Raw genomic sequence first — 25,408 nt, 5'->3', positions numbered from 1 at the left:
GTATATACTATGAAACTTTGCTTTCTGCATTTAACTGGCCCAGGATCTCTGCTCTCCCATGGCATTTCTAATGGCTAATTATTATCTAATGGCTAATGGCTATTCATCACAGAGCTGTATGATTCCCCTAATATTGAACACTTACATCACTATGTTCTTTTACATTTTAATTTTATTTTAGAACAGGTAATATGTGTACAGTGATATAAAATTCAAAGAGACATAGGGACACAAGGTGAAATATCAGTTTCTGTCTTATCCCTGTCCTCCAGCCACTTATTTCCAGCTTTGGGTACAACTGCTGTTGCCTGATGCTTATATATAGGTCAGTCCAGGACTATTCTAGGCAAAGATGAACAAATACATGTCTATTCCATTTCTTCTCCAAATGATATAACCTTCCTATTCTACAGCTTTGCCTTTTTATTTTGTACCATATCTTGGTGATCATCGCAACTTATTTACCCTGTCCCCAACTGGTGGACTTCTCCATTGTTTCCTGCCTTTAGCTATAACAAAGAAGGCTGTGATATTTTTATACAGAAATAATTTTAACACAGCTTGAAGTATACCCATCTGACCATATACCCACCGAAAAGCGGGATGCCGGTGCCAAAAGGAATTCTTAGTGAAAAATTTAACACTACCAAGTTGCTACCCAGTTGGTCTCCATGGTGGTTGCACCAGTTTACTAACAATGTATGAAGGCTCTTGTTTCCCCAAGCACTTGCCAATGCAGAATATTATCATTAACAGAAAACCAACCTGAGTGATGAAAAATGACATGTCAGGAGGCCAAGCATCCCACGTATGGTACAGACATCTATATTTCTCTCTCGTTTTTTGGTGTGAACTCTTTGTTCATTTTCTTTGCTCATTTTTTGATGGGTTAAGTATTTTTCTCTCTTCTTAATATATATATTTACAGGAATTTTTTTTTTTGGTACTGGGGATCGAACTCGGGACCTTGCGCTTGCGAGGCAGGCACCGGAACCTCTGAGCTAAATCCCCGGCCCTACAGGAATTATTTTTAAAAGAAGGAAATAGCCATTTGTTAGCCATGTATTTTTTCCCTGCCTATTGGTTGGATTTATTTATGGTGTTCTTTTCCATGCAGAATATTTTTATTTTTATAGTTACAATTTAAACTCTTGCTGCTTTCATTCCTGCTCACAACATCGAAAATGAATACAGCAAGGCTGGAAATTGCACATTTTCTTTTAAGGCTTCTGGGTACCGTAGAATACTCATAAAAGCCTCCTGCCTTATGGGTTTTTTTTCCTGAGTGCTTGCTTTCCTTTGGTGTGATATCAATCTTCTTCTCTATTGGCATTTATTTTCTAGGCATCTGCCCAAGTGTCCCAACACTGTTTGTTTCTGATTGCATTTATTTTCTTAATCCTTTTTTTTTTTTTTTGGTACTGGGGATCGAACTCAGGACCTTACACTTGTGAGGCAGGTGTCAGAACCACTGAGCTAAATCCCCGGCCCCTATTTTCTTAATCTTATGTGAATGTATAGTGGCAGGTAATTTCTAGTTTGACTAAACTCTACGAGAAGTCAGCTGGGTGTGGTGGTGCACATCTGTAATCCCAGGACTCTGGAAGGGTGAGGCAGGAGCACTGAAAGTTTGAGCCCAGACTGGGTAGTATACCAAGATCCTGTCTCAAAAATTAAAAGACAAAAAAAAAAACCAAGTGGAGAAGTAGCTCAGTTTGAAGGCTCTGAGATCAATCCCCAATACTGAAAAAAAAAGAAAAAAGAATGAAAAGAAAAAAACTCATCAAAAATGACTATCAGTTTAAATAATATAACTTTACTTTAATATAGTACAGAATTATTTTAAAGAAAATAATAGCCAGAGCCTTGTCCTCCACATCTGGGTCTCTTTTCTCTTATTCATATCTTCTGGGCACCTTATTTTGAGCTTTTTCTGTTCATGAGCAACCTGCAGTCTACAGTTTAGGGTTGTACTGCAGCTGTGTGCTATGCGTGCAGAACGTCCTGCTAACCATCGCTAACGGGCATCTGCATCTCCCCACTAATACTCTTCTGTGGACACTATTGGTGTCTTCTACTTTTCCTCCCTTTGAACACCAAATCCAGTGAGATACAATGCAGGTGGAAAATCATTCAGCCTCTCCAGACTCAACATCTACTGCCTGGTTTTACGAAAGTGCACGTGTGAGTTTCATTCTCAAGATACTGGAGTTACAGAGTTCCCTAAGGTTGTCCTCCCAAAACGCCACATGTCGCTTCTCCGTCCTTACCTGTGCACAGCGACAAAGGCTTCGGGGGTCCAGGAAGGAGAAGATGTACACAGATAATACCCTCGGGAGCTTGGTAGTAAAATCCAGGGCTTCTGCTGGGATTTTTTCCTGAAGCTTTCGACAGCAGAATTTCTGCTGGGACAACGAGCAGCGCTCCAACAGGCTGGCTAGGATTCTTCTCCTTTGGGAGTCTGTCCATTTGTCAAACTGGAAGGACAAAGCAAGACATAGGAGCTTCAGGTTTAGTCTGACAGCAGAGATTCATTATGGGGAAGACATGAGAGTAGCATGGTTTAATCCTTCCTTTCCTTCATTCTTTCTTGCTTTTGAGACAGGGTCTTGCCATGTAGTTCAGGCTGGCCTTGAATTTACTATGTTACCCAGGTTGGCCTCAATCTCTCTGTGATCTTCCTGCCTCAGCCTCCTGAGTGCTGGGATTACACACAGGTGCTCCCTCACCTGGCTTAGTCATTTATTTCTAATGCATAGCATACTTTCTGCTCCTATTCAGCACATTTTGTGTTTTGCTACCTACCTGTCCTTTTTCACATTTATATGTATAAGCATGTACATGACCTAAGTGTGCACACTGAAGTCCTTTTGGCTTCAGAACTTGAATTATATAAAATAATAAGTTGGGAGCTGGTCATATGCATAAACTGAAAGAAATACAAAATAAAAATACACTTCCAAGGAAAGGTACCTGGCAGCTCCTTTCCCTTCAAATAATTTCTCCTCTAGCTTTATTGGTGCTTAGAACAACAGGAGCAGAAACAAATCCTTGTGATCACAACTAGCGATAAGGTACAGCATGCGAACGGCCCCAGCAAGGGGTGTATTCTGGGCTCAATTCCCACCAATGCGGAATGACTGATAGGATTGCACAGGAAGTGTGGGTTGGGCAGGATCTGCATTGAGGAGCCCCAGAGGGGAGGAACTGACAGAGAAATGCAGGAAGGTCTCAGAACAGCTTGGGCCGCTCGCTGCACAGTTCTTCCCAGAAATGACCCAACCCAGTCCTTGGATCAGGGATTGTCCAAAGATGAGAACCTGGGCACTGGCGAAACCAAAAGCGAGGATCTGAAGGGAAGAAGCCCAGCCAGTCGAACATCCCATCTCACCAGAAGTCTTCACCTGTCTCTTCTTCCCCAGCCCATCATGGAAGGGAAGAGGGAGGTGCGGGCTGGTTGCATTTCTGAGTATCATATTTCACATAGAGAAATTTAGTACAGTTATTATGAGGAAATCAGAAATTTATAATGACTTTTCAATGTAATCATGAAATAAACTACCTAAAAAGGCACATAAAACAAACAAACAAAATCAAGCCTTTTTCTCTTCTTTCTTTCTTTTCTTTTTCTTTTTCTTTTTTTTGAGATAGTATCTTGCTATGTACTTCAGGCTGGTCTTAGCCTCCCAAGCACTGGGATTACAGGCACGCACTATCATGCCCTGCTCAGTTCAAGCCTTTTGACAAGTCAGCTTCATTAAAGTTGCACAATGTATTTTTATAATTAGTAGGAATATTTCTTGATTAAATCCTTTCACTATCATCAATCTATTCAATGACCAATGAATCTCACATTGGAGAGTATAATACAAGGAGGAACTCCCCCCCCAATAAAGTGAAAAAACAAAACCTTTCACTTCAAATACCACAGGAATAAAACTAATTCATGTGTGTACTCCCCGATTTCTGCACAGCTCATATCTCCAACTCCCACAAGGGCAGCTTCTTTCAGGATGGATTCTCAGAAGAGTAAGTAGAGAGATACCAGACCATCAAGGCTGAGGCAGAGGGAAGGACCAAGTCCTAGAATCTGAAAGGGGAAGTTTGAGGAGATAGAATCTGAGCTCTGAGACTTTGGCCTGAGGAGAATTATGGGGTTCTCAGCAGCCATGATTGCTTCCATAGGAGGTAGTGTAAGAGCCCTGGGGAAGGACGGAGATTTGAGCAGTATTGTTATGAGTTCTAAACTGGACTACTGTGATTTTTCTTTGAGAAGAAAAATGAATATTGGAATTCTTTTTTTAAAATTACTTTTGGGCAGTTCCATGTGACTCTGTAGGACTGAGCTATATGGAAACCACATGGTCACAAAGATTTTTTTTTTTTTCATGAGATAATTAGTATCACTGTAAGAAACCAGAGATAACTCAAAATGCCTAAAGAAGGGCATCAGCTAAACAAACTGTAATATAGCAACATGACAGGATAAAGTATGGCAGTATGGGGCTCTTGGGGATGAGTGATGGGGGCTTGAGACTTTAAAAATAAGTGGGAAATCACCATGAAAAGCAACACTGACGCTCAGAATGTGTGAGGCCCTGGGTTCGAGCTCCAGCACCACCACCCCTCTCCCCCCCAAAAAAAGAAAAAGAAAAAAGGACAACGTTGAAGAGCTTTTCAAAATGGCACCAGGGGCCCTTAATGGGACAGGAGTTAGACAGGTCTGAAGCTGCTGCCTGGGATGAGAGCTGCGGTCACCTCCACCCTTTGACTGCTGGACTCAGTGCCCCAAAACTCCCGTTGCATATCCAGAGGTGTATCAAGCCTTGTTTTATGGACATTCCCATTTGGTTTACTCATTCTTTATCTTCTATCATTGTAGAGCCTCTGTAAAGTAATCCTTGCACGACTTCTGTGAGTGCACAGACGTGTGTGTGTGCGAATTTGCTCTTATTAGGGCATAAGACATGGGCTGCAGATGTCACCTTGGGATGTGCCCATCCAGCCCTTGCATTTTTTGCACCTTCAATAAGAGTTTCTCTTCAAACAATTTTAATTACCTTGTAATGGCTTAAGAGATTTTTGTCTTACTGCATAAGCTCCCTGCCTTCTTCAGAACACTGACTTGGAGCTATCTGAACCTTTTATTTCCTGAATTGCAGTTCAGGGGCCTATATAACATTATTTTACAGTCTCTGCATTTCAGGTTTACTGACAGGAGTGAATACTGGATATCTCATTCTCAATTGTCCATTATTTCTAATACTCACTAGAAGTATTTCACCCCAAATTTCCTCATTTATACTTTAAGAATAATTATATCTATACTGTAGGGCTACTGTGAGGATCAAATACTATTTATAATATATATGTGTGTGTGTCATATATATATTTCCTAGTGAGTCTACAATGACTCATTGTAGAAATAACAGCCATTATTATACAATGGCATAATGATGTTAAAAATAACATATATAGGGACTGGAGATTTAGCTCAGTGGAGCTGCATCTGCCCTGCAAGCACAAGGTCCTGAGTTCGATCCCCGGTACTGGAAAAAAAAAATAAATAAAGATGTATGTGCATTAAATCAAGGTAAAAGAAGATAATGTGCCAAAATTAAAGTAAAATGCATCAAATTATCATATTAGAACAACTGAGATTAGCTCATCTACTCTCCTAGTTGCCCATTAAGAGAAGGAACTCAGATTACAGAAAGAGTGACTGAAAATGAATATAAAAGAACATTAGGATGATAAAATGTGTACTGAAGAGCTCTATAAAAGAAAACATTAAAACGCTTTTCTCCAGAGATTAAAGAGATAATTACATTGGCTTCTCATTTATTTCCTTGATTACAATGTCCACAGATAATTTATGCTTGGCTTTGATAGGTGTTCTTGCCTTAAGGGATTCACCTTTGTAATTGTGTTTGGTTAAACTAATAGAAAATGAATTTGCATTCCTTGAACTCTTACCAACTCAAGGTGGATAGATGACTCAGAAGAATGTTTAACAGTAGGGGAAATCCCTCTGGGATTTTTGAAGGCACTAGGAATAATCCAAAAAGTAAATAATCCATGACAGAGTTAACTGTACAGGAATTTGATAATCTCCTACATTTCTGACATCACGTCTGAAGTAAACAAAACAAAACAAAACACCTATCAGCACATAAAAGCCAGGGATCCTATGTGTGAGGCTGAGAAACACTTAGGACCTTTGTTATTCTATTCTAGTATGGGGTATGGTACCTCCTTTCCCAGGTCCTTCCCAAAGGATGCTGTTTCATAGGGCTTGCCTGACTCACTAGAACTGGGAAGATGCTATTTTTAGAGTCACTGCTACAGGATCCTTACTGCAGTTCCAGGAAGTGAAGAAAGCTGCTAGAGCTGTCAGGTTCCACTCATCCCACTCAGGGTAGCAAGAACATGGGGTGTGGGAGTGGGGGTAAAGAGGGAGGCTTGATATTTTTTGTTCATTGGTTATACATCTTGGTTTGGCTGAATTTCTGAGTCTTATAATTAAAGATTCAATTTCACAATTGAAGTATGAATATGTTCTTATTTTTAAAGTTTCACTCAGCTACAGCCCAGGTCTGTTCCTGTTTTTAAAGTTTCAAACAGATTTAGGAAATTCAAACCTAAAAATCCCAATCAGGCATCTCCACCAACTCTCACTTCATTTCCCAGAGATGATCACCTTTCAAAGTTTAATTTTAATGCCTTTCTATGTATTCATACATATATATGCCCATCAAATCAGAAGCAATTACATAAATTAGGGTATAAACATCCTATGGAATACCTTGTAGCATTTTAAGAAATAAAATACAGCCATAGATGTCCTGATATATGATGAACTCAAGACCATATTGTTTTCTCATTCGTTCATTGTAGGATGGGTATGCCATGATCTATTTACTCAATTTAGTATTTTTGTTTATTATTTATTTTGTGGTGCTGGGAATTAAACCTAGGGTTTTGTCCATGCTAGGCAAGTGCCCTACCACTGAGCTACATCCTCCAGCCCTTTAAATCCTATATCTATCATGCAATTTGCAAAATGTTTTTCCCTGTTTCTCTTTTGAATTTTAACTCTGCATTGTGGTTTAGATCAAGAATGCCCCCTAAAATCTCATGTGTTCAGAGGTGGGACTTTTGAAAGATAAGTGAATCATGGGAGTGCTATACTCATCAGCAGATTCATCCATCGATGAGTTCATAGCTAAAAGTGTGGTTAGGAAGTGGGGCCTGATTAAAGAATGTAGGTACTGGCGGTGTGACCTAGAAGGGTGTATTATTGTTGCCAGAACCTCCTCTTGCTCTCTTTGCTTCCCCATTGCCATGAGTTGAGCATCTTTCCTCTGCCATGCCCTTCCATCATGCTATTTCTGCTTGAAGCCAGTCAAGACTGAACCCCCTGGTACCATGAGCCAAATAAACCTTTCCTCCTTTAAGTTTTAGGTGTCAGATATTTTGTCCCAGCAGTAGAAAAGCTAATACATTCTGATTATGGCTGTTACTGGCAAGTTGAAAATGATGATATTTTATTTAAAATGTTACTATTATTTCTGTTAACAATATAGCGGAAGCCAAAAGAAAGTTTGACAGACTTTCTTTTAAATCCAAATATTTTCCCTGTTGGTGTTTTATGCATGTTTGGGAGGTGATTGCCTTCTCTAACAGGACTTGAAGGGCACAGAAGATTTGAGAGGATAGGGATTAAGTAGTAGGATGGAACAGGAAAGTAGAAGATCTTTTCAGGGTTCTCGTAATGATTTTGTCAGATGCTATACACAACATCAGACAGAATCATGTGGATATATATGAACAAAGATGAAATTCTATGCCCTAATATTAAAATGCTTTTGGACTGCCCATCATTGAGTAGGATGTTTTACCTCTCCATCCAGAGGTTCTTTTGTTTGTTTGTTTGGGTTTTTTTGGTACTGGGGATCAAACTCAGGACCTTGCACTTGTAAGGCAGGTGGCGGCACCACTAAGCTAAGTCCCTGGCCCTCCATCCAGAGTTTTACATTTTTTATTATTTTGTATTTTTTCAGTTTTTTGGAGATAGGATCTCACTATGTAGTTCAGGCTGGCCTTGAACTTACTACGTAGCCCAGATTGATCTCAAAGTTCTGGCATTTTTCCTGCCTCAGCCACCCAGGTGCTGGGGTTACAGGCATGTGCCGTGACCCTGGTAATCTAGATTTTTAAAAATGACTTTACTTCTAAATACTAGAACAAGGTTTAAAACAAAAACTTGTTTCTTACAATGAAACTCCCATTAAAACATTGGTATCTAGGGCCAGGAATTTATCTCAGTGGTTTTGTTGCCTGCTGCGTAAGCACAAGGACCCAAGTTCGATCCCTGGTATAAAAAAAAACACATTGGTATCTTTATTTTTCCTTTCTTTTGCATTAGGTTTTATGGGAGTCCCTAGACTTCCATATGATTTAGTACAATTAAGCAATACATTTGTTAGGCAAAAGACAAAAATAAATATTTATTCATGTAGAAAATGCTTTCTTGTAAGTATCAGGGGATATAATTGAAATACAATAAAAACTATCCTGCCCTCTATATTTTATTCTTTTTAAGAAAACAGATAATAATGATCTTTGCAAATATATTTTCTACTAGCTATGGTAAATGAATGAAAAGGATCTTTAAAAAAAAGCCTGAAGACCTTGAATTTTATCCAGAATGATACTAAAAATATTTAACAACTGGTGATGCCACCAATAGAAACTAGCCAGCCATGCTAATGAACATAGGCTGAACATTGGCCCCGATTATATTAATTCTGAATGACAGTGAAGAAATAGGTCATTCTAAATAAATCACTTTATGAATTGTTGGAAACAAGTGTAAAACTAATTTAAAAAACAAACAGAATGAGAAAAACAGCTAGCCTGTAAAAATTTGGAGTTTTAATTTCTTAATTTTAGTATAATTTTAGGCAAAATTTTGTTATTTTAAACAGAAAGCACATTCACATGACTTTAAAAACATTAGGAGTCAGGTGTTGTGACATACATGGGAGGCTAGCACTCTGGGAGACTGAAGCAGGAGGATGACAAGTTCAAGCACAGCATGAACAACTTAGTGACTTAGAGAGGCCTTGTATCAAAATTTGAAATAAAAAAGAGCTAGGGATGTAGCTCAGTGGGAAAGCCCTGGTTCAACCCCCAGTACCAAAAACATGGAGGGGGGTGTTGATGATGTATTAGTCAGCTCACCCATTAGTGAGACACAATACCTGACACCCAAAACTTAAAAGAGATGTTTAGTTTGGCTCAGGTTTCAGGGGATTCAGTCCATGGATGGCTGGCTCCCAGACAGGAACATCATGGCAGAAAGATCTGACAGAGCAAAGACGCTTGTTTCATGGAGGCCAGGAAGCAGAGCAGCCAAACAGCACCAGAGAGGAAGGGGCGAGGGACCAGACATAGATACAGAGCCACACCTCCATGACCATACAGACACACCCAGAAGTGTGCCCCACCCATCCTCAATTAGATACCAAAACCAATCAAGTTGACACTCTGCCTTAACTGCCACAAATGAAAAAAATCATGTCCATCCTGTTCCAGATACATCCTTCTAGTGATATTATGTATAGGACTTTAAAAACTTAGTGGTTAATAAATATTCTTAGTCTGGAGCTTGTAGAACAACAGAGGAAAGATGTGAACAACAAAGGCAAACCAGAACACTAGAACTAGTCCTTTAGGTCAGTCTTTAGCTAAGTGAGTTTCTGTAACTGATAGGAAAGAGCATCTGTCTTCTATTATAGTCCAGGGCAAAGATACTCTCTCAAGGAAGGCAGCTTTGACTGTAAGCTTTCAGGAGAAAATAATGCTGGGTGTGGTGGCATACATCTATAATCCCAGTACTGAAGGGGCTGAGGCAGGAGGATCACCATAAGTTTGAAGCTACATAGTGAGTTCAAGACCAGCTTGAACTACATACCAAGACTCTGTCTCAAAAAAACAAAAACAAAAACAAAACATAAAAAAGAAGGAATACTTTAAGATATACATACTTTAAGATAACATATGTTAAGTTGAAGAAACCCATGTGAAATTTAGTTTTGTTTTACAGAACCTTGGTATATTCTTTTAAAATATATATATATATATATACACACATATCATGTGCCATAAAATTCAGTATTTTGAAGTGCAGAATTGGCTGGGTTCTAGTATATTCAGCAGGTCATGCAGCCATCACCACTATTTAATCTCAGAACATTTCACTCCCAGAAGAGAAACCCATGGCCATTTCAGTCACTTCCCATTTCCCTCTTCCCATATTGCCTGAAAACCACTAATCTGTTTTCTTGTCTCTGTAGATTTGCTGATTCTGGACATTTCATATAAATGGAATCGCGTAATGTGTGGTCTTTCTGTCTGGCTTCTTTCACTTAGCATAATATTTTCAAGGTTTATCAACATTGTATCATGTATCAGTATCTCATTCCTTTTTTTAAACTTTATTTTTATTTTGGTAAAATACACCTAAAATTTACCATTATAACTATTTTTAAATATATAGTCCAGTGGCATGAGGTACAGTCTCACCATTGTACAACCATTACCATCATTCATCACTAGAACTTTTCAATCATCCCAACTGAATCTCTGTGTCCATTGAACAATAAGCACCCTACCCCCTGCCCAGTTCTAGGTAACTTCTATTCTGCTTTCTATCACTATGAATTTGGCTATTCCAGATACCTTATGCGAGTGAGATTATACAATATTTACCCCCCTGTGACTGGTTTATTTCACTTAGCAGTGTCTTAAAAGTTCATCCATGTTGAAACATGTGTCAGAATGCCCTTCCTCTTTATGGCTCAGTAATATTCCATCGTGTGGATATACCACATTTTATTTATTCACTCATCCATTGATTATTCACACTTTTTGACTATTTGGAATATTGTTGCTATCATGTTTTTTGTGGCAATTCTCTTGGGTCATAGAAAATATTTAAGTAGGACTGTAGAGGAATTTGATGATTAGCAAATATTAATCAGATGTGGATAGTTTGACTACCAGTCAGGGATGGACAGTGACCATGTGTCTTTCCATGTGAGGATCAGATGAGAAAATCCTCTCTTCTGATGAAGGATATTTGTATCATGTTCAGCAGAACCGCAAAGCTGCCGGGGATTTAGCTCAGTGGTTCTGCTGCCTGCCTCGAAAGTGCAAGGACCTAAGTTCGATCCCTGGTACCAAAAAAAGAGACCCACAAAGCTGTTACAGTTCTGCTGTGGATGTAAGTGTACATGGAAGGGAGACCAGGGATGCTGAGTAGCCAAGGGGTGGACTGTGCTGGCAACTACAGTAACCACGCTCAGATCCAAACCCCTTGTCTGTACTTGTGAGTGTAAGGGGTTGGAGCACCACAAACACTTCTGGCTCCCTGCTAAATGCTGCTGGTGGGGAGGCAGCCCTAGGAGGGAAACTGAGGAAGAGGAGATGTGCTCACCCTGATGACTCCATGGCCCAGCTTTTTCCAAAGACCCAGGACTGTCATACTTCCTCAAATACACCAGCATGAGCTGACTGTGATGTCACCTATTTCATTCCTCACAAGTCCAGGTCCCCTCAGGGTCCTGCAGTCCTCACTCTGAGCTCCTGAGGTACTGGTAAAGCTGGTCGCTCCCTCAGTTCTATCTCCATGGAACTCCAGTGTTCCCTTCTTCTGTTTTCTGTTTTCCAGTATCTAGCCAGTCCCTTTCATTACATTCTGTCTGTTCAAATAATGCATGATTTCCACTTTCCAGACTGAACCCTAACTGTGCATACAGAAAGCACCAGTCATGCACAGCCTTAGGTCCAGCCTGAAATCATGGGGCAGTTCTGCGATAAAGCCACAGGCTCAATGCTTGTATGCTCCACCTGTTCCACATTCGTACACAGAAATCCTCACCTCCAGTGTGATGGTATTAGAAGGTGGGAGCTTTGAGGAAGTGATTAGGTTATGAGGCCGGAGCCCTTATGAATGGGATCAGTGCCCTGAGAAAAGAGACCCCAGTGAACTCTCTCCCCTTTTCTGCCATATCAAGCTGCCCATGAATAGGACACTGAATCTGCCAGAAAACTCCATCCCAGACTTCTCAGCCCCCAGAACTGTGAGAGATAAATGTCAGTTGCTGGGCTGGGGATTTACCTCGGTGGTTCCGCTGCCTGCCTCGAAAGTGCAAGGTCCTGAGTTCGATCCTGATACCTAAACTAAAAATGTCAGTTGCTTATAAGCCACTTGGTCTGTGGTTCTTATTATAACAGCCTGAACAGATTAAAACTGGTAATATAATGCAGACATAAGTATACGGTATTTTAAATGCTTACCCATTTTCCAAGCAGAGCTCTTCTTTCTTCAAATACCTGCAGTAAGTAAGAGAATGGGTGATTTCATATATTATGGTTCAAAATGTCCATTTACAAGAACAACATCATTGGGCTGGGGATTTAGCTCAGTGGTTCCACCAGGCTCAAGGACCAGAGTTCGATTCCCGGTACCAAAAAAAAAAAAAAAAGAACAACATCATTAAAAATTAGTAAATTCACTGTATCAACTAAGTAGGGCCACTTTTTTTTTTTTTTTTTTTTTTGTACTGGGGATCAAACTTGGGACCTTGTGCTTGGGAAGCAGGTGCCAGAACCACTGAGCTAAATCCCCGGCCCTGTATCAAGTAAGTACGAAGAAACAGGTTTCATTCCTGAGAGTACTTTACTTCTAAGGGCAAGTTCTTTAGTTTCTCTTTCTCTCCCACCCTTCCTCTGTCCCTCTCCAGTTTCTCCATGTGGAACACTATAATTCATAAGAAGTAATTATTATTAAAAAAAAAACGAACAAAAATGGAATTGTAAAGAGAAATCAATTTTAAAATTTGAAAGGAGATGAAAAACTAGCACGAAAAAAACAGCAAAATGGAGTTCCACTCTGAAATATTTCAATATTAATGCCATGAGAATTTATAAAATTTATGAACAAATGGTTCTATTGTTACACCTCAGTGTATATACATCTAAATGGGTGTCCAAGTGCTTATGTTGGTAGGATGAGTGATCTGTATATGTTTGCCACTGGGCTGGCGACTGAGGATTGATCTGTATGGGTTTATTCTAACAGACTATTTAGGACAGACACTACGTATCACTGATGGTGACATTTCCAGCCAGTGCTTTACATCACATGTTACAAGTACCTGTGTTTGTCAAATTTGATGGGGTTGTGGGCATGAATGCATCCTCTCGGATATAGAAGCAGAATGGGATGTGTTTATGTGCTGGCGAATAGGTGTTTCTCTGAGCATCAGTGCAAATGAGAAACGGAAAACAAATGTGGGTATATTTGGCAGCGGAGGGGCTCTGATGAAGAAAGTAAAGAACATATGCGACTGTCTCTCTTGCTCCAACACATACATCCTCTGTCAGCTTTCAAGTGGAGAGCGATGTTTTTTCCTTCCTCTTGGCACTGCCTAAACTCTGCCGTTCTGCAGGAACACTCCAGCTTGGAGAGGCGGCTCAGACCTATTTCTTTCCTTTTTGTGGAGGAGGATGAGGAGCTGGCTTTATGCTTCCAGCAGAGAATGCTTTCCTTTCTTTTTCAGGCTCAAAGTCTGGTTGCCAAGGACATACAAAACAGGAACTGAAAAACTGCTTTAAACACTGGCTCTGGACTGAAAGGTGTGCTTGTTCCTGTCCAGGGAGGCTCATTGGCCACAGGTAAGCACTTATTGCACATTAGAGAAGAAAAGGAGACCCTCTTCCCCCCATGCCACCTGGGGTACCAGGACCCTCAGATAATGGCAACAGATAGGCTCTCTAGATGAGAATAGAAGAGAACCCACAGAACACAGGAGAATCAAAAAACCTGGATTAGAATCCAAGGGGTGATCAAAAACTACACCGAATGTTTAAATTTGTTTTAAAAAAACTTATTACAGTAAAAGATACATTGTCATGAACAATGGGATAAGTGTATTTGAAGCAAGGAGAGTATTTTTGCTACTTTGAGGGGGATTAATGGAAATGTGTCTTTTACTGTAATCAACAGTTTTATTTAAACATTCACTATATTTTTTGCTCACCTCTCAATGACCAACCATTTATAGCAATTTCTGTCAAATAAAAAGATTACCTTGCATTCGCCTCCATTTTATACCCTGGATCTGGCACCATGCAACTTCTGGCTCTTGCCCAAAGTCAAAATGACCACTAAAGGGAAATGTTTGACTCAACTCAGGACAGAGGCAGACATGGCACTGCAACTTGGAGACATTCACAAAAGAGAACTTCTGGAGCATGTGGCAAGTGTGATGTGTTTGAGGTGAGAGGGAGGGTTTTTTTTTTTTGGTACCGAGGATCGAACTCGGGTCCTTGCGCTTGTGCAGCAGGTGGTGAAACCACTGAGCTAAATCCCCAGCCTGAGAGGGAGAGTTTTGAGGGGGATTCAAGGCAATGTGGATTTCACTAAATTTTTAAAAATTAAGAATTCATCTTATTTGTGAACACATTTTGTAATGCCTGAGCCCTTTTTCTTCGCCAGTCGCCTATTGCCCACCCATGCCACGGCTGCCATTGGCCATCGGATGCCCAGCAAACCCTCCCACTCCCACTCCACTCACAGTCATGCTCCACTGGGCTTTCCAGCACTCAGTTTTGCTCTCTTGTGGTCTCTGTTAATTTGATCTCCCCGTGTAAATGACAGCCCCTTCCTCCTACATGCTCCCCAGAACCAGCAACCTGACAGTTTCCCAGCAGGCCCTCCAAACCCTGCTGACTGAATAACAACCACAACAAAGCTCCAGAAGGGCCAGAACTTCAGAACGAAAAGAAATCCTAAAGATCTTTTTGTTCAATTCCCTTATTTTAAAGAGGTCAAGCAGAGGCCCAAAGAAGTTCTATTTATGGATTAAAAAAAAAAATCACTGGTTCCAAACTATCTGTTCAGCTCCGTTCTGCACTTGGTTCCTCACTTAAATCTTGGTCTTCTCCACTCTGACTTCCAGCCTTACTGTGTTCGTTTGTTTGCAGTGCTGGGGATCGAACCCAGGTCCTTACAAGTGCTAGGTAGGCCTTCTAACACTGAGCTATGCACCCGTTCCCAGCCTTACGTTCCTGATGAACTGTTGCCCATGCTTTGGCCTGGGACGGGGAAGAAGGTTATGTCCTGAGACCACGAGTGAGCTTTCAGAAGGAGGCTGGAACTGCACTACCCTGGCATCCATCAGTGGTGTGGTTCATCGGAAACAGAGGACACTGACTTGGAGGAAAAGGTAGTCTTCAAATGGGTAGCAGGAATGGAAGGGAAGGGAGCAGAAAGTGGGGGGCATCACGCAGGCTAAAGCAAAGACAACATCTAAGCAGGGGCCAAGCAAATCCAATCGTCTACCAGAAAGTGCCTATACCCAATTAGAGACTTCTGAAGGGACAGAGGAGGTTGGAAGTCAGGAGACCTCAGATCGGACTCTGACTCTACCCACGACAAGAAATAGAATTTGGGCAAATCACTTCACAGTCAGGTCCTCGGTTGGACTGTTGATCTTGTATTTCCTGGTTTGGAGTGAATTTCATTTCAATGATTTGTAATCACATTCTTTCTTTTAAAGAGCTGGAAAACAAAATGTCTACGCAAAATGGAAATATTAAAATGGATCTTCTTTTCTTGCAGAACGCTGCAGTTTGTTTATATCACAGTTTACCCACAGCCTGCTGTTAAGTCAAAATTCCATGGTTGTTATTTCAGTCTGTTGACACTGAACTTACATATTTCTCCCTGTGACATCATTATGGTGCAGGAGGGAGGGATTTGGGGGCTCCTAAATTATGACTTATTGACTACAACAAGGTGCTTTTGCTCAGAACACCCTTTTAACATGCACTGTACTAGATGTGGATTACACTCTAAAAGAAATGTGGCTCACTTGCTTTTTAAAAATTGTATATACTTAAAATGTACAACATGATATTTTGATATACATCTACACAGGGAAATGATTACCAGAGTCAAGTAAATTATCCTATCCATCACTTTCTGTAGTTACCCTTGTATGTGTGTGGGGGGGTCGCTTTTAATTACAACATTGGATGGCGAAGAGATTTATAATTTAAAAACCTTCTTCTTTTCAAAATTGTCAGTGCCTGAATTACTTTGTAATCTATTGCATTTGCCTAGGCTGATGATTTTTTTTATTTTAAAGCTTCTAAATTTGAATTCAATCTCTCTGCTTAAAGCCTGCTGTGAAGTGAAAATCCTGTGACTCTTATTTTAGTATGAGAGAGTTACATATTTAACATGCTATTGCACACTAGAAGACAGACACAATTCAAACACAAACAAAACAAGACCTCACAATTACACTGATTGCTAGTGACAATGCTCTGTTTGTGAGGTGAGGAAAACCCTTTAAAATGTCTCTGTGGAGGCTTTCTGGCTGCTGTGTCCTTGGGCATCTATTTTTAAGCCCTTTCATACATTTGAAAAGTTAGATGTGGAAGGGACCTTCAAGGTCATCTGATCCAAGCTACTTATTTTACAAAAAGAAGATCAAGCCCCTTATTCAATGCATGCAGAAAATTATTGGGACAGCTGATCTGAAACCAAGTTTTCAATTCCTAGAGCAATTGTGCTTTGTTTGCTTTTATTTGCATTTATTTTTAAACTTTTAAAATTTGAAATACAAGTATCCCATATAAAGTAAAAAACAAAAGAAAAAGCTCTCTCTTCTAACAGCTCCTTCTCCTCCAGCCACCAATGGACATCTAAATTCAGGAGTGGGCAGTAAAATAATTTGGTGTCATCACATACAAATTCTATGTGTGTGTCTGTGTACACTGATACACACGTGTGTATATACACAGGGAAAGATTTTTTAAAATAATTTTACTCCAAACTAGAACCTAACTAGACTTTTTGGGCTATGTGAGAGATCTGAACAATAAAATAAAATTTTCTCTAGAAATTATCACAAAGTGTGACAAAGTCCCTTACAGAGGGAAGATAAGACAATGTACCCATCTTCACGTTGTACTGATTGTCCTCCAGGACTGAAGGATTTATTCCTGCACCTGTTGGGAGGCTGCTGGGTGCAAGCTTGAGAGAGCTGCCTGGCCTGGGGGTGGGTCCTGGGTAGGGACAGCAGGCTGCACAGAGCGGGCAGTGTACTTGCTGGGTTGTAAGGTCCTGCCAGCTGCAGGGTTCCCGGGGTCAATGGAGACCTTGAGACTGCATCACAGCACCTTTTTCTCTTCTGTTCCTCCGCCCCCTCCTACCCTGGGGATGATCCCACATGCTGGTCTCAGAATCTGCTTGTTGGGGCTGGGGGTGCAGCTCAGTGCTACAGCACCTGCCTAGCATGCTCGGGGCCCTGGGTTTGATACCCAGCACCACTGAAGCCAAATGAAAGCAAACCAAAGGAAGGAATTTGCTTTTCTAGTCACCCAACTTACTTTTTTTTTTTTTTAGGGTACCAGGGATCGAACTCGGGTCCTTGCACTTGCACAACAGGTGGAGAAACCACTGAGCTAAATCCCCAGCCCCTAGTCACCCAACTTACAACAGGCACCCAGCTGTTTTTAGTTGTTAAGGCACCTCCTCCTCCACAGCAACTAACTGGATTAGGCCTCTTAATTTTTCTTAAAATTTCAAGGAAATATTCTGAAAATCAAGGCAACCAACAAATTTGAATTTCAATTCAAATCACTTTTTCACACATGAGTAAAACCTTCACAACTTTATGGGAAAACAGATTTCAAAACTAAACACTGAAGTCTGGGGGGGGGAGATCATCTGTTATGTAAACTGTCGGAGAGCTCAGCATTTCGAACAGGTGCTCAGGAAGTAATCACTGTGCTGAAGGAACAAGACTTCAATAGACTGGCATTCGCAGGTGTAGATGAAGGCGGACTCTCTCTCCTCTTTCCTCATTTCCTTATCTTTTTCTTACTCCAGTTCAGGTCAGAGTAGTAGAAAGAGAAAGTCCCGAGAGGAGATAAGTTTGACGGCTCAGCTTTACCAGGGGGATCAGCACATCTGTTGGGGTTAGAGAGGCGAAGGTCCATCTCAGTGCTAAGGCAGGAGATGGAGCAGGCCAGTGACAGTCAGTGAAGGCCAACCAGGAAGACGGGACTCTGGCTCCACCTCTTGTGCTCCAAGAGCCAGATCAGGCCCTGGAGAGAAAAGAGAGAGCAAGGATCTCCGACTTAAAGGTTTTTTTGAGACAGAGTCTCGCTCTGTCATTCAGGCTGGCCTTGGACTGACTATGTACCCAGGTTGGTCTCAAACTCGTGGTGATCCTCCTGCCTCAGCCTCCCAAGTGCTGGGATTATAGGCGTGTGCCATCATGCCAGGCTCAGTTTAAAGCATTTTGAGGGGAGTGGGAAAGCTGCAAACAGGAGAGCCAAGACCAGGAGGCAGGAAGCCAGGGAGGCAGCACAGAGGAGAGATGCTGGCGTTGACTCTCAGGGGCGTGGCCCAGCAGGGTTCAGAGGACTCTGAGAGTGGCCTGGCCCTGGGCCTGGGGGCGGTGGCACAGGTGGGAGCAGGAGGCTGGCTGAGGTCAGACATGAAGGGGTCTCAGAAATGCAGGTGGGGATTGGGGATTTACCCTTGGGAGTGGGACAAAACGGGACTGGCTTTTTTAGAAAATCATCCTGGGCCCCAGGGAGCCAGGGACAAGGCCGTGAAGCCAGGTAGGGCTACTGCAGGGTGTGTGGCAGGGCGGCAGGGGGTCTGAGGCGAGAATGTGGAGCTGGCGGGATGCGTGGGGTGGAAAGGGAAAGCCTCCCTCTCGGCAAGCGCAGCCAGTGTGCTCACTGCCACTGGACAAGCACCGGGGTCCCTGGCTCCCCCGCCCAGCTGCCGTGCAAACCCACGGTGTGGGTTTCATCCGGGTCCGGAGTCGAGCTGTGGGACAGGCTGACCAGGAAAGCATCACGTAAGCATCACGCTCATCCCCGCTGCTGTGCTTGGAATAAAGTTTTTTGCCTCTGACCCAGGAGTCTACGTCTTTTACTGTGAAACTGTAGTGTTGTCAATTCCATAAATAAAGGCTAGAATATTAGCTTGCAAACTGGGGCTGGGGAGATCAAACCCAAGACCCAGCTAGGAGAAGGAAGATTTCCTGCCTGGGTAACTTGGTGTAAAGTGGTGCTGTTTTTCTCCAAGAGGAGGAATTGGTATGTGGGAGCAAGATAACAAGGTCGGTTTTAAACACGTTGATTGTATTTTACTGCCAACTAGGTATGGTCCTGATGGACAGAAATTGCTAACAGGAGCTCGAAGACCTGGAGGTAAATTCTGGCCCTTACTAGAGCCAGAATAGAAATCCTCAGAGTTTGGCCAACCTCACACCCCAGCAATCCACAGCCCTCCTTTGTTTGGTGAATTCTACTAATCCCTCCCCAGAAGCCAGCCAGGGAATAAACTTTGCAGGAGAACCGGGAACTCACTCCAAGAACTGTGAGTACTTGGAAATGTACTCATTTTCTGTACTTGATACATTTCCTGTGCAGCCTTACCCAATGACCTTGACTCTCGCCAGAAAACCTGTTTTTTGGAAACTCCTTGCAGACCCCTTCTCCAGTCCCAGTGGCCCAGAGAAGAACCAGTAATGGGAGAAAGAGGTGACTAGGATGGGAGAGCAGAGGAGTAACCAAGCAGGAAAGGACAAATCGAAGGCAATTTCTCCTCAGGCAGGGACTCTGTGTCTATTGGTGGCCTCGCACACACAGCAGACATTCAATGAAAGCTTTTTTCAATAAATGCTCTGTTTTGTCATTTCTTCATCCATCAGCACAACCCTAAACAATTCCTGTTCTAATGTTGTTAAGCAAAATTTTACTACAATTTATTTTTCTTTAAGGCATGACCACTTACCCGGTCATTCAAAAGCTGATGGTTTAGTGGTGTCCAGGTGCTCATCTTCGTCTGCATCTTGGGGCCCTCTATGCTTTTCGGAGGGGCAAATGCCATCATGAAATAATGGAGTGCTCTCCCCCAAGAAGGACTACCCCTATAAGAAGAAATAATCAAGCTATCTTCAGAATGCTAAAAATACTGTGTAATTTTCTGGAGTGTTGGGAGGGAATGGATGGGAAGAACACTTTTTGGGAGCATCTTATCTGTTGAGCCCTTTGCATGTGCTTAATCCAGTTTCAGAAGGTGGTGCACTGGAGGATTTGAGCTCATTTCTTTCTTTCTTCTTTTTTGGTACCAGAGATCGAACTCAGGACCTTGAACTTTCAAGGCAGGCGGTGGCACCACTGAGCTAAAATCTCTGATCCCCTTAGCTAATTTCACAGGTGGAGAAAACACGACTCATTGAAGTTATGCATCCTGCCCTTTAAAGCCATACAGAGAGTAAGCGGTGGAGCTGGGACTCAGCCCAAGGTCCGGCTAACTCTGCTTTCATTCAATCATGCGGAAGAGATCCCGAATTGCTCCTAGCTAAGAACAGACCTAACTGGCCAGAGAGAAAAGTATTTTAAACTAAGAATCATAATGCCATATAAAACACTTCATTCCTCTCCATGTGATACTAACTCTCCTCCTCCCTCTTCACTTCCTGACATCTGAGTAATAAGAGTTCCAGCCTGGGGCCGGGGATTTAGCTCAGTGGTTCCGCTGCCTGCCTTGCAAGCACAAAGACCAGAGTTCGATCCCCAGTACCCAAAAAATCCCAAACAAACAAAGAGTTCCAGCATGACGCCTATTTAAGAGGCAGAATAGTATAATGGACAAAACCAAGGCTTTAGACATGGACAGCCTTGAGTTTACTGGGGGAGACTTTCTGGGTTTAGTTGTGTCCTGTACAGTCGGCCTCCTTCAAATTAATTTTAATTTCCATGGGGAATTATTTTCCCTAATGGTGTAGAGTTTGTAGAGTTTGCTGGGTTAGCTAACTGAGGTTTAGGGGTGTCCAAGGGTTCGTCTTCATCTGTATGTTGGGACCATCTATAGTCCCCCCTCTGCCACAAGGTGGTGATAAAGCCAAGTGTGGTGTGATCCCAGCTACTCAGGAGGCTGAGGCAGGAGGACTGCAAAGCAGAAGTCATCCTGGGCAACTTAGCAAGACCTTTCTCAAAATAAAATAAGAAGGGCCAGGGACATAGCTCAGTAGTAGAGCCCTTGCCTAGCATGCACAAGGCCCTGGGTTTGATCCTACTATTGGACTGAAGAAAACTTTAAAAGAGGCCACAGTGCTGTTGGGCCACGGCTTATCCTCATTTCACAGTTGGGGCGGTCCAAGGTAGTGTTTGTACCCTGAGCAGACTGCTCCGTTGTCCCTGCTACTTCACACCCCAAAACCTCATGTCCTTTTGTCCCATTTTGTGAGCCCTCTGAACTCCTTGCAACAAGCTGCCCCCTTTGCTTCTGTTAGCCACAATGTTTTTTCTGGTTTTACAACCAAAATTTTTTAATTTTCTCACATACAGGTTTAGTCCTGGCTCTAACATTGACCGTGTGATTTTTTGCGTTGCTCACTCTATCCGAGACTCAGTTTCCTCACTGGTAAAATAAGGATGTTCCTGGCTGCCTTCAACTGCTACAGTGCAGATTAGAGGGGAAAAGGGCCTTCAGAGTGGCTGAGGGCCGGGTGGTCCCAGTGCACGGGAACCTCCTGAAGCCTCTCTGAGAACTTGTCACTTCACAGAGCGCCTCAGGCCCATCCTTTGGAGGGCCGCAGTGACATATTTTAAGGAGGGAAACACAGAAAGCAGGTGACAGTAGCTCAGTGCGTACCCGGTTCCCCTTCCCCACCTCTGAATGGTGCACACAGAGGCAGAGGTGACCGACCACTGGCCAATCTATGGGCTCCACAAATGACCCTAGAGCAGCAGGCCCTGGATGTGTTTTTAAAAATCACTACTTTTCAGGGCCAGAGATTTAGCTCAGTGATTCCAGCACCTGCCTCACAAGCGCAAGGTCCCGAGTTTGATCCCTGGTACCCGCCCCCCCCCAAATTACTACTTTTCAGCTCAGATAGGATTTCCCCAAACACTACATATGAAGTCCCAGAGGCCCTTACTTAACATATATTTTTTCTCAGACTCGATGGAGCCAATGTTTTTACACCCTCACGGGCGGCATTAGTCGATGCCTCCCGCTGTCACCATAGCATGGAACTGAAGGGGGCTCAGGTGAGCCCTTAATGGCTAATTATCCAAGTCCCTGCCTTTTCAGTTTGGTTACAAACGGTGTAAGAGATGACTACAGAACAGGATTATTTATTGGTAGCCACTGACAAAAGCAGGCAGATGATAGATCCAAAGTATGGCCATTGAGTCTAGACCTGTCCAGTTAAAGAGTATACATTTCTTTTTGTTATTGTTCTACTGTTCCTTTTTAAGGCATTTATTCCTAATTTTTTTGAGAGTCATAAAGCCTTTTAAGAGTATAATGAAAGCTACGAACCCTCTCCCTAGAAAATTGCACACAAACATAACATTTTGTTTACTCCAAGTTAAAAACCCCTGCTGCAAGCGGAGAAACTTTCTCTATCCCCAGTTTGGGTCAGAAATGATCTGACTTCTTCTAGGCAATGTGTCTGAATGAGGATGAGACAAGTAGGTTTTTTCAGTGATGTCCCAAGGGTCTGCATTGGCTGTTTTCTTTCTCCTGGATCCTCAAAGCTAGAAATTGCTTGGATCAGGCTTTCTTCAAAGCAGCTAGAGGAGGATGTGGTTTCCAGGAGGTGAACCTAGCCAGGAGAGGCCGTGCTCTTGATAATAGAGCCCTGCAGTAGCGTGGGGGGGGGGGGCTACTTTGTCTTTTGTTATCCTTTTGTGCGTGTGTGTGTGTGTGTGTGTGTGTGTGTGTGATGGAGGACTGAACTTGGGGCCTTCACACTGAGCTACATCCCCACTCCACACCTCCCATTTTTGAGACAGGGTCTTGCTAAGTCACTAAATTGCCCAGGTGGAGATCAAACTTGGGATTCTCCTGCCTCAGCCTCTCAGAGTTGTGGGACTACAGGTGTGCACCACCATCCCCAGCTTGTTATTATCCTTTCAATTTTTTTCCTCCTCCCTTTACCCCTGACGATGGGCACTGTGCATATCTGCATGCACACACGTGTACCCGGTGTAAACTACTGGTACTATTATATAACATGCACAAAAATCACCCGCCCCACTCTGTCAACAGACAAAGCAAATCGTCTTGCCCCTCCATGGATAGGTCTCACTGTTGCTTTCTTGTGGCCTCTTATAATGACTGCCCTTGAATGTTCATCAAGGATAAAATGAAGAAAGAGGCCCCAGGCCTCTTGTCCCCAGTGTATGGTTCCAGTTCCATGTCCAACAGCCAGAGTGACTCCTCTGTGTTCACCTACTTCCTCTTTGGTCTAAGCCATTCTTTATGCCATCACTTTTTATTTGTTTGTTTGTTTTGGTGGTACTAGAGATCGTAGCCGTTTCTCTAAGCTACAATCTCAACCATTTTGTTTGTTTACAGACAGGTCTTAACTAAGTCTCTAAATTGCTCAGGCTGGGCTCAAGCCTGTGTTCCTCCTGCCCCAGCCTCCCAGAGTGCTAGGATCACAGGAGTGCTCCACCATGCCCGACTACACTATCACCATTATTCAACAACTTTACTAAGGATCTACAAGGCATGAGTTAAGAGTACTAAGATAAGAATTTCTGGGCTGGAGATTTAGCTCAGTGGCACCTTGCCTGCTTCACAAGCACAAGGTCCTGAGTTCGATCCCTGGTACCAAAAAAAAAAAATTTCTACTTTCATGTGAAACCTCATTCTTCATAGAAAAGTATGTTTTGAAAGCCAGTTGAACAGGTCATGTTTCAACTTAAAAACCTTCACAGGCTCACCAATGGTGACAAAATCCAGACTCCTTAGCACAGAAGTGGGGGTCCACTAGGTCCGTAACTCAACCTCCTCTAGCATCATCCCTTCTCTCTTTGTGCTCTGTCCAGACACACTGAACACCTTACCACCGAGAACACACCCCCAAACCTTGATGCTTCTTTCCACATGTGGTTTTCTGACCCTGGTCACCTGAATCCGAATCACAAAGGTACATAACAGATGCTCAATAAATATTTGTTAAATCAATAAAAAGAATGAATATAGCAGCAGAGGGAGTAGCGGTGTGAGGATTAAAACTAGTGGAATTGTACAAAAAACCCCTCAAAACATTAGGAACTGGGAACTGGGGTAATAAAATCAGGATGACCAGATTTTTATTTGGAGTTTACAGCTCAGAATAGGATTGAGTTTCTCTGCTAACACATAATTCGCCCACCATCCACTAATATCATGAGACAAGGTACTCTCAAATATTTCTCCAGGAAGTTTTCAGGAAATAGGATATGAGTAGATTTACATATGAATGCATCTTATATTCAACCAGTTAAAATCAAAGCAAGAACTATAATGCATTTCAAAGCGCTAGCGCTCAATAGGCATGTGATTGTTAGGTGTGGATTTCACAAGCTTGAAGCGTTTGGCAATGGAACAGTAATCTCCGAATACTGACACGGCTTACGGGAGGCCCGAGAGCTCTCCAAGCCATCTCCATCTTTTTCATGCAGGGCCCACTGCTCTCACCTCTTTTAGCACGGTTCCCTCTTCAAGCCTCAAGCGCTGGGGTTGCCATAGCGGCACTAGGCCCGCTTTTTCTCCGCCTCCTTCCAGCCCCCACCTCCCAGCTTCCAGTAGTCCAATCACCGACTCGCAATCGTATCGCTGGCACCCGGGGTCTCTTAGGCAACAATGTGTGGTCTCTTGATTGGCCAGGGCATCGAAGAGGGCTGGTTCCAAAACTGGGCACAGAGATAAAATGAAAAGGTGTGGGCGCCAAGCGAGTGGGAGGGGTTACAACATCCCCACTGCCAGGACTAAGACGCATCCAGTCTTGAAAAATGTGGCTTGACTGAAAACGTTCATTCAAGACAAGCGGGAATTGTGTCCCAAATCAGCCCTTACCTACTGAGCATGTCCGGTTACATTGTTCTGGCATTCCGGAGTCCCGAAATGCAAACACTCCACTTTGCCATGTTTTAAGAGTGACCGATAGGTAAAAGAGAGCTGGAGGAAAGAGAATTGGAGACTGGTCGATGGGAGAATAGCACCCGCAGCAGGAAGTGGAAGAACGTGGGGAAATTACCCCAAACACCATATACATGCTTCCGCACAATTTCAATTTATTGGATTAAGTAATTCAGACAGGAAGCTGGGTGACAGGTACATCAGGGAACCAGCAGATGACGTGCCTTAATAAGAATAACTCTAAATTTGGGGGTCTTAAAAATCCAGTCTAATTTAATTAATTAAATTTATCGAGCACCCATTCTGTAATAAAGACCAGAATGAGAATATGGGGGGGGGGTTGTCTAGTGAAGAAAATCAGTAAATGCAGTGTGTAAC

General features: G+C 42.6%; 1 protein-coding gene across 8 annotated transcripts in view; it reads right to left on the bottom strand.

Moving 5' to 3' along the window:
• Fbxo16 (F-box protein 16) overlaps window positions 1–24,706 on the bottom strand; it is a 47,267-nt gene extending 22,561 nt beyond the window's left edge. For all 8 annotated transcript variants that reach the window (XM_004848420.3, XM_004848424.3, XM_087216747.1 and 5 more), the window contains exons 1-4: window positions 24,590–24,706; window positions 19,901–20,036; window positions 12,367–12,402; window positions 2,271–2,477 (exon numbers count right to left, since the gene is read on the bottom strand). In XM_004848420.3, the coding sequence (XP_004848477.1) occupies window positions 2,271–2,477; window positions 12,367–12,402; window positions 19,901–19,999 (342 nt within the window). In that variant the 5' untranslated portion in view covers window positions 20,000–20,036; window positions 24,590–24,706. The remainder of the gene's footprint in view (window positions 1–2,270; window positions 2,478–12,366; window positions 12,403–19,900; window positions 20,037–24,589) is intronic.
• Window positions 24,707–25,408: the final 702 nt, after the last annotated feature.

Source organism: Heterocephalus glaber, unplaced genomic scaffold (assembly GCF_053883595.1).
Source record: "Heterocephalus glaber isolate CG9 unplaced genomic scaffold, H.glaber_assembly_v1.0 deba00001460, whole genome shotgun sequence".
Classification (NCBI taxonomy): domain Eukaryota; kingdom Metazoa; phylum Chordata; class Mammalia; order Rodentia; family Bathyergidae; genus Heterocephalus; species Heterocephalus glaber.
The sequence above is the reverse complement of the archived record's forward strand: the minus strand, read 5'-3'. Positions and strand labels throughout refer to the sequence as shown.